This window comes from Hyla sarda, chromosome 1 (assembly GCF_029499605.1).
Source record: "Hyla sarda isolate aHylSar1 chromosome 1, aHylSar1.hap1, whole genome shotgun sequence".
NCBI lineage: Eukaryota > Metazoa > Chordata > Amphibia > Anura > Hylidae > Hyla > Hyla sarda.
The window spans coordinates 435,492,654-435,505,937 of record NC_079189.1 but is presented as its reverse complement, the minus strand read 5'-3'; the positions used below and the strand labels follow the sequence as shown (position 1 = coordinate 435,505,937).

General features: G+C 43.5%; 1 protein-coding gene across 1 annotated transcript; it reads left to right on the top strand.

The window, feature by feature from the left end:
- The first annotated feature begins 2,640 nt into the window (after window positions 1–2,640).
- LOC130282697 (macrophage migration inhibitory factor-like) lies at window positions 2,641–12,128 on the top strand. The gene is made up of 4 exons (XM_056531217.1): window positions 2,641–3,199; window positions 3,279–3,460; window positions 6,670–6,842; window positions 11,963–12,128. The coding sequence occupies exons 1-4, from the start codon at window positions 3,184–3,186 to the stop codon at window positions 12,039–12,041; spliced, it is 450 nt and encodes a 149-aa protein (XP_056387192.1). The 5' UTR covers window positions 2,641–3,183; the 3' UTR covers window positions 12,042–12,128.
- The last annotated feature ends 1,156 nt before the right edge of the window (window positions 12,129–13,284 follow it).

The window sequence follows — 13,284 nt, the reverse complement described above, 5'->3', positions numbered from 1 at the left end:
TGAATTCGGACCGATTGCCCGATTGAATTCGGACCAATTGCACTCGGACCGATTGCACTACAAGGGAGACCCCTAGTGGCTGGTTTTCAACATTAAAATAAAGTGTTTTAATAAAAAAAAATGTAAGTATATTAGAAATATGTTGTAGTACATCAACATATAAAAAAAAAAACGTTCATGACAGTGCCCATTTAACCAGTTAAGGACCAAGGACGTTCTGGAACGTCCCCACAGCCTGGGATTTAAGGACCAAGGACGTTACAGAACGTCCTGGTGTTTCTCCGGTCTCTGCCGCGCGCCGGGCAGACATCGGAAGCGGATCCCTGCTAAATCCTTCAGCAGGGATCCAGGGCAAACGCTGAGGGGGTGCCATGTCGGCGAGCGATTTGCGGCGATACCGGGCTGAACGAGTCTCTGGGACCCGACCGCCCGGTAATTTTGCATGATCCCGGTTGTCACAGACAGCCAGGACCATGCTGGAGTATAGGAGCAAGGTGGCAAGCCTGCCACCTCCTCCGATCCCCTGCGATCCGTCGGTTAGCTAACAAACCAATCGCAGGGGGGGCGGTTACTTCCTCCCGCCCTGCCCGGCCCCTGGAAGTCCGGAGAGGACCGGAGGAAGACCGGAAGACGCGGCGGGGGACGGGGGAGTGCTGGGGCCCGGCCCCGGTACTTACCTCGTCCCTGAAGACCCGGATCCCGGCGATGAAGACGGCGGCGGCGACAGGCGAGTTCCTCTTCAGCCGCGGTCAGGCCCTTTGCAGCAACGCACGTCGCCGTAAAGCGACATGCATTGCTGTAATGGGACCCTGTACACTACAACTCCCAGCATGCCCAGACAGCCCTTGGCATCTGGGCATGCTGGGAGTTGCAGTTTTGCAACATCTGGAGGTCCACAGTTTGGAGACCACTGTGCCCTTTCAGATGTTGCAAAACTACACATCCTCAGCATGCCCTTACTGTCCAGGCATGCTGGGAGTTATAGTTCTGTAACATCTGGCCCTTCAGATGTTGCAGAACTACAACTCCCAGCATGCCTGGACAGTTTTGACATACTGGGAGTTGTAGTTTTGCAACATCTGGAAGGGCACAGATTGGGAACCACTGTATTAGTGGTCTGCAAACTGTAGTCCTCCAGATGTTGCAAAACTACAACTCCAAGCATACTGGGAGTTGTAGTTCGGCAACATCTGGCTCTAAAGATGTTGCCGAACTACTACTCCCAGCATGCCTGAGAATGTTTGGGAGTAGTGGTTTTGCAACAACTGGAGGCACACTGGTTGGGAAACATTGTCTGTTTCCTAACTCAGTGTTTCCCAACCCGTGTGCCTCCAGCTGTTGCAAAACTATAACTACCAGCATGCACTGATAGACTGTGCATGCTGGGAATTGTAGTTTTGCAACAGCTGGAGGTCCCCCCCCCCCCCCCCGTGAATGTACAGGGTACATTCACATTGGCAGGGGGCTTACAGCGAGTATCAGGCTGCAAGTTTGCGATGCAGCAAATTTTGCGCGGCAGCTCAAACTCGCAGCGGGAAACTCACTGTAATCCCCCGCCCATGTGACTGTACCCTAAAAACACTACACTACACTAACACAAAATAAAATAAAAAGTAAAAAACACTACATATACACATACCCCTACACAGCCACCTTCCCAAATAAAAATGAAAAACGTCTTTGTCACTGTAATTTTGTCTGATGATGAGGGGAAGACTGCTGGAAAGTGATCTTTACAAAACGGGAAATCTCTGCTTAATATTGGACCTAGTGGCCAGGCTGAGGGATGCAAGATATCAGAATTACTGTATAATACTAATAGCAAAATTGTAAATTAGAAAAAAAAAAATACCAAAAATTATGTTTAACGTGAAAACTTGATTTAAACAATATGGCCGAGATTTATCAAACTCTGTGGTGAGATTTTGCCACAGCAACCTATCACAGCCCCGGTTTCACTTTACCAGAGGTTGTTAGCTGAGCTGTGAATGGTTGTTGTGGGAAAATCACTCCACTTTTTCTCTCTGAGCCTATATACTTTTCTGATGACACGTTCCTTTAACTGCTTTTTAGCCACTTAAAGGCAATGTAACAGTAAGATAGATATCTTCCAAAGTTTAAAATGCATAACTAAATGATTATAAACTAACAAAATTGCGTCAAGGGCTGCATGGAGTATGAGTCACAAGTTTATTTGTTCATTATTTTAGAAGACCATAAAGCAAACCATGCAACTGACCCGTAAATCATAATTTCATGCCAGAGACATTTCCAGTGTAGAAGGTAAGGTCATGGGGTTCCTCCTGCAATAGTTTTCAAGGGCTGCCTTTGTCTTTTTAAACTCATATACTTGTACAACTGAAAATGCATGGTGATGTCACTATTGGTTATTATAGTTAGATCCAAGAATCTGGATAGTGCACAAAATGGTATGATGGCCTGTCACAATACATGGATACCAAACACTGAAGTCATAGTACAATCATAATGAACAGTGATGTCACAGTACAGCTATAATAAACACAGTTGTCAAGTACACGGATGGTACACAGTGACATCACAGTACATAGATAATAAACAGTGAGGTGACACTAGAAGGATAATAGTGAGTACAGGTAGAATAAGCCATCCAAGTAGAAACAATATCGGGCACTGCTGTGCTGAGAGTGAACATGCGTCTGGCAAACAGGTATAGTGTGGATACAGTCCTAAGGGTGGTGCTCAATCTTGCAAGAAAAGAAGGAATTCTACCAACATGGCAATGAAGGAGAAATGATGGCACTCACCCCAAAAATGGACTTGCATGGATGACTTTATTGTGTGCTCGTCAATCAAAGTGCATGTGCATAGCAGCGTTCAGCGTTCAGGCAGGTGAAGGCGGGCAAGGACGCCGGGAGACCCAGCGTGTAGGTGACAGCTGTCTCGCACTTCCGTGCTTCGTAAGACCATCAGGTAGAATAAGCATTTGATGCAACCAATGATATCACAGGAAAAAAAATGCTGGAACTCTAATGAGGAAGAGTTGCCATTTGGCTCTGTGTTCCTAAGGCGCCATTATGTCTGAAATCTCTGCACCCCATAGTGCTGTATCCAGATAGATTCATTTTTTATCTGTCATTTGGCTCATCCTTTTTAATGTGTTGCCAACTGTGTCACCAGTTCAAATTGATGCCATGAAAAAAGATGAGCGTAAAATCATGTGAGTATATAAGTAACAGTTGGGTGTGGAGAACAGGATATATTTAAGGGCTGGACTTGAAAAACAACTTCTTTGTTAGTTTGTTTCCAAGACCGAGAAGAACCCCTTCGTTTGCATGGTGTCCAGTATCCAGGATCATCCCCATATCTCATAATGCCTATATTTACTCTGCACACTAATTTATGCCAAAGTGCAATACCCCAGACCTTCATGTCTGACCTTTCCCAGCTACTTGAACAGGCCATGGATGTACCAGCTAAGGTAAGAAATGTGATCAATAAGAAGATCATGCTCAAAATACATTAATAGTTATACTTAATAAAGGGGTTATTGTTTTTTTTTTTTTGTTTGTTTTTTATTAGGGATGTGGTAGTGATGTTTGGGTGGACTAAATAAAGAAGTTTGCTATTTCTTACCTTAGCTGGCCATGGATGTACCAGCTAAGGTAAGAATTGTGATCACTAAGAAGATCATGCTCAAAATACATTAATAGTTATACTTTAATAAAGGGGTTATACCTGTTTTTATTGTTTTGTTTCCTATTAGGGATGTGGTAGTGATGTTTGGGTGGACTAAATAAAGAAGTTTGCTATTTTAAAAAAAAAAAGTTAATTTTGTACTTGGGTATAGATTATGCTGCATGCACTTCTGTGGAAACAAGCAGCACTTTCAAGTGGTGAAATAATTAGCAATTTAAAGGGATATTCCAGCTATAAAAAAATTTTTTATAATGGAGTGTTAAAAATGAAACACAAAACATGCTAAGCTGCCCTGATGCTCCGAGGCTGCTGTTTTACTGGTGTCAAGTCCTCAGTGCACCATACTTCCTCTGACATGTCGACCCTGCAGGAATAGTGTTGCTCGCGAATATTCGCAATTCGAATATTATTCGCGAATATCGCATATTCACGAATTTCGCGAATATAGCGCTATATATTCGTAATTACGAATATTCGTTTTTTTTTTTTGTTTTTTCTTCTTCACAGTACACATCACAGTGATCATCCCTCTCTGCTTCCAGCTTATGTGGTGTAAAGAAGGTTCTAATACTACTGTGTGAGACAGGCGTGCATATATTCGCATATGCGAAAATTAGCATATGCTAATTTTCGCATATATGAATTTTCGCATATGTTAATTTTGTATATGTTAATTTTCACATATGTTAATTTTCGCATACGCGAATATACGCATATGCGAAAATAAAGCGAGAATATAACGAATATGCGAATATTCGCGAATATATGACGAATATTCGTCCATATATTCGCGAATATTCGCGAATTCGAATATGGCCTATGCCGCTCAACACTATGCAGGAAATACCCACTCACCAAAACACTAGCTGAGGCAGGTCAATGCTGCGGCCAGTAAATGACTGAGCAGGCTTTTGTTAGCACATCAGAGTATGCAAGGAGCAGCGGAAGGAAAACTGGGTTCCATCCAAATAGCATCTGCAGGGGTTCAAGGTTATTAGTCAATCTCTGTATTATTATAGACTATAGACCAGTGGTCTTCAACCTGCGGACCTCCAGATGTTTCAAAACTACAACTCCCAGCATGCCCGGACAGCCGATGGCTGTCCGGGCATGCTGGGAGTTGTAGTTTTGCAACATCTGGAGGTCCGCAGGTTGAAGACCACTGCTATAGACTATTATAATGAATTTTGTATGGCAAGAATACCCCTTTAATTTAAAGCAAATAGCTAAATCTTAATTTGTATCACTTATAAAAGTCTAACATATTACAGTTTGCAGGAGCCTACTCTTCCTGTTTCATTTGAATGAAATATTTCATAACTCTACACTAATAATGTGTTTGCATATTCCTGTTTTCTAATACATTACCCTCTGTGTCACAGGCTACATTTACTATACTTTATGATCAGGCAGTCGTGGGCTGCTCTGCACTAGACAAGGGCGATCGGGGGACATAATGGGCCTACGCCCAAATAGCATCTTTACCCAGTGACCCAATTGGAGGTGGGTAGGGTCTCTTTTGATCATGTAGCAGTCATGGACTGCAGAAATTCAACCATAGAGTTAAACTGATGAAGGGTCCTCCAATTCAAGCCATACTCAGGATGTGGCTCTAAGATCTAAAGCGATAAGTGATAACTCCATTGCTATGGAGCTGGCCCAGGAGCTGTTTCCACTTTATACAATGTTATCTCAGCCATTTAACCTCTTAGATGCTGTGGTAGCAACCATTGTATTAAAGTCATTACATGGGGTTAGGCCCATTCTGTCACCTGATTGCTCACAAAACACAAGACAAGTTCCAACAAGCGTCCAAGTGAAGGCATCCTGGTATGCCATGTTAATACTCCTATTATAGCAATACTAATAATAGAATTGTTGTTACAGCACAATACAGTGCAATACAGGATGAAAAAGTGGAAACATATTTGCCACATACCGCATACCATATATCATGCTTAAAGCGGTACTCCGGTGAAAAACTTTTTTTTTTAAATCAACTGGTGCCAGAAAGTTAAACAGATTTGTAAATTACTTCTATTAAAAAATCTTAATCCTTCCTGTACTTATTAGCTGCTGAATACTACAGTGGAAATTCTTTTCCGTTTGAAACACAGAGCTCTCTGCTGACATCATGAACACAGTGCTCTCTGCTGACCTCTGCTGTCCATTTTAAGAAATGTCCAGAGTAGGAGAAAATCCCCCATAGAAAACATATGCTGCTCTGGACAGTTCCTAAAATGGACAGAGACGTCAGCAGAGAGCACTATGCTTATGATGTGAGCAAAGAATTTCCGCTGTAGTATTCAGCAGGTAATAAGTACAGGAAAGATTAAGATGTTTTAATAGAAGTAATTTACAAATCTGTTTAACTTTCTGGCACCAGTTGATTTAAAAAAAAAAAAAAAGTTTTTCACTGGAGAACCCCTTTAATATCCACATGCAATACACTTACATAACACATACTATATGTACATAATAATACACATAGTATTTAACACACTATTTACAGCATATGACATGATTATATATAACTGTATAATACATTGTTGTATCACTTGTAATAGGGCATATAGACAGGGAATGTCTTCATGAGACAACTAGAGATGAGCGAATTTACAGTAAATTCGATTCGTCACGAACTTCTCGGCTTGGCAGTTGATGACTTATCCTGCATAAATTAGTTCAGCATTCAGGTGCTCCGGCGGGCTGGAAAAGGTGGATACAGTCCTAGGAAAGAGTCTCCTAGGACTGTATCCACCTTTTCCAGCCCACGGGAGCACCTGAAGGCTGAACTAATTTATGCAGGATAAGTCATTAACTGCCGAGCCGAGAAGTTCGTGACGAATCAAATTTACTGTAAATTCGCTCATCTCTAGAGACAACTCCTTTAATCTGTTGACTAGGCTGTAAATCTGGCCAACTTTAGTTGTGTACTGCTTAGGCATCGAGTTATGCAACCTTACAGTATATTATTGGCGTCTTCTATAGTTCTTTGCAGTGATTGTTCACACCAATCAACAAATGACTTTTGCTGGAACAAAAGATCGCTGTGGCCTGTGCAGTCTGCAAAGCATTGGAAAAACTGGGGGTCCCAGGAATGAAAACTACTCAAAGATACTGGGCGAGTTTTTGAACAAACAGCTGGGAATACCCAGTGACAGGCAAGTCTTGTGCATGCTTCTATACATACGTTTTTTATTTATGTTGACAGAAAGGTAGATCTCAAGAGAACTCAAGGAAAGATTGACTTTAATTCAACCCCCACCCATTAAATGTTGCCATCTATCACTAAAGAACTGGACTGGACAGCTGGACCCTGCAGCTGTTTGACTAAAGCTTACAGTATAGGATAGTAATAACTTATTTCCGGGCCCAATCACTATAGATACAGGGACAATGCCAGCTACAGTAAGCTCCAAGATAAAGGGATAATGTGATCCAATGCTCCAAAGATGTTCTTAAAGGGAGTTTGTCAAATTGAAAATGCAACCTAACCTCTTGTCATAGAAGAGGTGTAGCTGAGTGGATTGATAGATAGGTTTGTGGGAAAAAGTTCCAGGAAATTCTCATTTATTCATGCAAATCTCTGCCTATTCTGGACTAAGAACACGGGCCAGAGGAAGCGCCTCAGAGCGCGAAACTAGTTGCCACCCCTCCATCTTGCCCCCGCCTCACCTGTTCCATCCTAGCTCCCTGTGTACCTGTCCTGTCTACTGAAGCCATTGCAATCTGCCAGAATAAAGGTTGAACTTTTGCATTGTACCAGCATTGTATCATCTCTTATTCATTGTTGTGGATACTTACCTGTGGATTTCATTGATAAGAGCACCACTGCCTTTTATGCATTTCATATCAGGACTGATACAGGTACGCTACAATTTATCCAGCGCTATACTCTCATCTACATTGCATTGGCGGTGCCAGACACTTTGCTTCTACTCTCTTGAGTCATATGGGTGTTCCCACTTTGTGATTGACAGCTATCTGTATGAGTGTCTATATAGTGATAGATATATCAGTCTGCTCAGCTCTTGCTGTTGTATAACATGATGCCTTGGACTGCATTTTTAATGTGACAGGTTCTTTTTAACAGTAACAACAAAGTGCTGGTGGACCCTCTTTGGTAAGTGGGGCTTAGTGGCTGTACACTGGAAACTCACCTTATTACACTCTAAATATCCTTGACCTCCCTTTTCCTTCTACTGTCATCGGGATAAGCCATGAAACAAGAGATATGTTATCGCTCTACAAAATCAAGGCCAAGACACACCTATCTTCAGGCTGTGTGTGGTTTTGCAGCTCAGTTCCCTCGGAGTGAATGGAGCCAAGTTGTAATACCACACACAACCTCAGAGCAGGTGTGGTGCTGTTTTTTTTTTGGGGGGGGGGATAGCTCTGTTTTTCTATTCCTAGATAACCCCTTTAATGGTTCCATTCAAGCTGACAGAACCAAGCATTTGTAGTATGTACTGTGATGAATCAGTTAAATGCCGTGAGGGGACAAGTAGTCACCCTTCTGTGGGCCAGTCTGTTAATAAGGAACAGAGTTATAACATAGACCCCTGATCTAGACCCTTACAAGTATTGTCAGCTATAGCTACAGTGAAAGATATGCACAAACATTAATACTGGTGCCAAGGGGCATAATAGTCTGTTTTGTGCATTATGATGATCCCTAAACAAAGCAGTGAAAGAAAAATAGGACACATATTCACAAGCACTGCTAGAAGGCCATAATGTGACTGTATACAGCTTTCTCTAAAACATGCATATTTTTTCAATGCACATGAGAATAAGCTGCTTGTAAATTCCTTTTACAGCAATGTAATACAGTGGTCCTTCAACATATGATGGTAATTGGTTCCGAGAGGACCATCATATGTTGAAACCATCATATGTTGAGTACATATGTCTATGGAAAACTGGTAATTGGTTCTAGAACCCCGAGACCATCATATGTTGAGTACATATCTCTATGGAAAACTGGTAAGTGGTTCCGGAGCCCCGAGACCATCATATGTTGAGTACATATCTCTATGGAAAACTGGTAATTGGTGCCTGAGTCCATAAAATTTCAACCCAAAGTAAGTAAAAATAACCACACAAAGTGGCTTTGTGCCCAGGCCTGGGAGTCTTTTTCCCAGGCCTGGGGGTCTTTTGCCCAGGCCTGGGGGTCTTTTTCCCAGGCCTGGGGGTCCTTTGCCCAGGCCCAGGGGTCCTTTGCCCAGGCCTGGGGGTCCTTTGCACAGGCCTGGGGGTCTTTGGGCCAGGCCTGGGGAGTTTTGGCCCAGGCCTGGGGGGCCTTGTGGCCAGGCCTGGGGTCTCTGCTGTTATGTCCTGGGGAGAGGGGTTTATCGCTGCCGCTGCCATTGGGTGAGGGGTTAAGTTAACCCCTTACCCCATGGCAGCGGTAGCGTTAACCCCTTACCCCGCGGCAGCGATAACGCTGCCGCAGAGTGAGGGGTTAACGCTACCACTGCCATGGGGTGAGGGGTAAACGACTCCGCCACGTGAGTGAGTAACTAAGTCATACTCACCAGCTCCTCACGTCTTCTCCTCACGGGCGGCGCTCCTCAAATGGCGGCGTAGACGCAGGCTGGCGACGTCACTGTCATGTGACGTGACGTCTCACATGACTGCGGATTGGCCATTCAGCATCAAGAGGAGGACTCCGGCGCAACGGCACCCCGCAGCAGTTACCCCGGCAACCCGCACAACGGCACCCCTCACCATGGCAACCCGTACCATGGCGCCCCGCAGCTCGCACCGGTAAGTAAAATCATAGTGATGGCCCCGCAAAAAGTATTGTATGTCGACACTTACTTCAACATACGATGTTCTCTGAGAGGCCATCGTATGTCGAAAAAAACCTATGTCGGGGCCATCTTAACTCGAGGGACCACTGTATCTGGCAGCTGCAGGCAACAGAAAATGTCTATAGCAGCCAGTCAGATCATAGGATTCATTTCTCAATGCCCCTTTGAAAATGGCAGCAGCAATTACATTGGTTGGGATGGACTGATATGTTCACTATGATGCTATGGCCCATATTATGCTTGTGTAAACCAGGCCTTGCTTTTAGTGAGCCCATCCTCTTGTAAGGTTTCTGCGCAGCCTGTAGTATACTACACATTCTGAGCTTTTGAAGACTGTATTCTGGTCTACAATAGTATTCTGTCCCCATTCTCCAGCTAGATGTGCACCCCAATGCACATTTTCTGGAGGCTGGTTGCCATGTTTTCTGTGACATCTATCTATGTACAGTTAATGTATCCTTTGGCCAATCAAATATCTGTAACATAAAATATACCTGTTTTATTATATCTGTTTCTGAAGGGTGAGACAGTTTGTACAGTTTGTACAGTTCCACAGCTTAAATATCTGCAGACAAGTCCAGTCAGGAATCAGTCTGGCAAAGAATAAATGACATAAGCTGGCATGAAACCTGACCATGTCTGAAGACCAGAATGTGCCAGCACAACACTCCCACACAACAAATAATATTACAATGATGGACAAATAAAAACCCTGTACTGTGTATGGATAAGGCTAAGTTTCCATACCGATTTTTATTCTGGCATTTTCTTTTTTTTTTTTTTAACTACAAGAAAAAAAAAACTGTGTGGAAGGTGTCAATTGTGTTCTGCCTTGTCTTTCCAGCCCTCATCTATCCTCTCTGAAAGGAACTTAGAGGGTACGTTCCCACACAGCGTATTTTGCTGCGTATTTGCTGCGTATTTGGTGCTGCGTATTTTCCTACCCATTGACTTCAACAGAGAAAATAAAATACGCAGCAGCAAATACGCAGCAAATACGCCGTGTGGGAATGTACCCTAAAACTTTATGACCAAATCAGGTCAACTTTCTAAGCAGGCGGAGATGCAGAACAGAAAACCCAAAGAAATGACTGTGAACAAGCTATATGGCAGCAACATGTCACAGTGGACAGGGCCATTTTTTAGGACAATAAGTACATTAGCTTCTTTACTTAGTAAATCTACAGTATGTACCATTATCTAATAAAAAGTATAAAAGCTAAAAACCTCTCTAAAGAAAATGTTCAGAGTAAGTTATGCAAATGACACCCCTGAATTATTCCAAACAGTACCGCTCACATCAGAGTGCCCCCACAACAGGGACACAAAAAAAATCAACTAAATGGTGCCACCTTACAGAAATCACCCACTGTTATACCCACAATTGGGTGTAGGCCCTAAAAGTAGTGTCAGTGCAGTAATGTAAACACCAAATTACCCATAATTTCAGGCCAGCCAAAATAACTGCTATAATATTGAAAATACAAATGTGTCAGCACATTAGTTTGCCTTCCACCAGCTCCATAGTACAGTGACCCTCCGACCTACGATGCTTTTGTATGTAGAGGCCATCGCATAAATGGCTATCCAGCAGTGCAGACCCCGTGTGGTCCGCTGACGATCACTTTCCTGTCCTCGGACCTCCGGCACGTCCTCTTCGGGATCCCCTGCATCGTCGGCGCTCTCCATCGTCGTCAACACGTCGCTGCGCACGCCGTCCCGTCATCCAATAGGAGCGACATGCGTAGCAACGTGATGGGGGCGACGGAGAGCGGCGACGGGGAAGCAGAGGCTGTGCTGGAGCGTCGGGGACATCCCGGGGATGCGGCGACAGCGATGGAAGCCGACATCCCGGGCAGCGGTGACGAGCGGTGACGATCCGGAGCGGCGGGGACAGGTGTGTACAACTTCCTCTACCAGTGGTCTTCAACCTGCGGACCTCCAGATGTTGCAAAACTACAACTCCCAGCATGCCCGGACAGCCGTTGGCTGTCCGGGCATGCTGGGTATTGTAGCTTTGTAACATCTGGAGGTCCGCAGGTTGTAGACCACTGTCCTATACTTTACATTGCACAGATCCCTCAACATACGATGGTTTCAACAAACGATGGTCCGTTTGGAACTGATTACCATCGTATGTTGAGGGACCACTGTACTAACAGGGAATGTACAATAAAAAATCTGCACGGGAGAAGACTGGCAGAAAGGATCAGCCATCTATTGTGTTATGGAATGCCAGGAATCCAGGACTGTCTGACTGGGTTGTGGACGCTGGTTCTCCATGCTGCCCAAAATTGCACTGATCAAAACTGAACATTGGCAGAATGTCAGGATGGTGTTCTAGTAAACATGATTCACATATTTAAAGGTTATGGAGCCGTGCCACCTTTACTCCATCAAGTATTGTAATGATATTTTCACAATTTGTGTACCTGTTTTCACATGCTTCCCATTGTCTCTTTTAGGGTTTACATCACCTTCATTGACGTAAATGGAGCTAATGTTGGCTGGAACGGTTCCACCTTTGCTGGAGTTGCTCTGTAAAGCATTGGAATAATGCAATCTCTACCTGCAATGTATTCTTCTTCCTCTCATTATACTGTACTGTACTTTTTTTTCCTCAATAAACCAGATAAGGAATATGCATTTGTGTTATGAATAGATTACAATGACAGGATCACACTGCACACATCTGCAGCATATTACATGCACCCTATGACCCTACCCTTAGTAAATATTTTTTTTACAAAGGCCCCTTTCATACTACGTTTCAGCAGTATTAGAGGTATTCATAAGCATCACGTCAAAAAAAGTGATGCATTTCTGAATGCGACTACTACAGTATACATTGACATGCCTTTTTTGACATGGACGGACACCTATACTGCAAAACTGACACCTATACCCCAAACAACATAAACCAATTTTTTCAAGATTTTTTTTATTTTTATTTAACGCTCAATGATAGATATATTCGTCATGGAGGGGTGCTTATTCCCACAACATGACGGATATATCCTTCAGGAACTTTAACTGTCACAGACAGCTGCACGTCACTGCTAGTCGACCAAGGACCGATCAAAGCAGTCCCTGGTTCATCCAATACATATTTCTTTCTGAGACAAAAGTCTTGCGGTCCACATGGGGTCATTTTTGGGGGTGCAATATTGTTCTGCCAGCTCCGATCCTTTGCAGGCATGGAGTGGGGTCTATAATTCATATAATGATGCCCTGAAAGCCATAGGAGGCTCCTCTCCTTCTTGGTCTTACCAGGCGGTCAGGCAACCAAATATGGCCTAAGTGGGGGTACTGCCCAGCCTGGGACAAACAGCGTAATAAAATATGGGGAACATTTCCTCCATTTCAGAAGCGACGTACCAAAATGATGTCCCACAGATAAAGAATTTGTGAAATTCCACTGACTTTGAAATAATTCTAGCCACACAATAAAGGATCAACATACTCACTTTTGCCCTAGGTGAATATTTTAGGGGGTGAAGTTTCAAAAATGGGGTCACATATGGGGGTGCAGCATTGTTCTGACAGCTAGAATGCTTTGTAAAATGAAGTGCGGCCTATAATTTGTAAATGGCGCTCCTCTCCTTTTGGGTCCCATCATGTGGTCATGAAACCAAATATGGTCTAAGCGGGGGTATTGCCGAACACGGGATGAACAGCGAAATAAAATATGGGACGCATTTCCTCCTTTTCAGACACAATGTACAAAAAATATGCCCCACAAATGATGCATTTGTGAAAGAAAAGCAAATTTCAATTTTTCCACTGA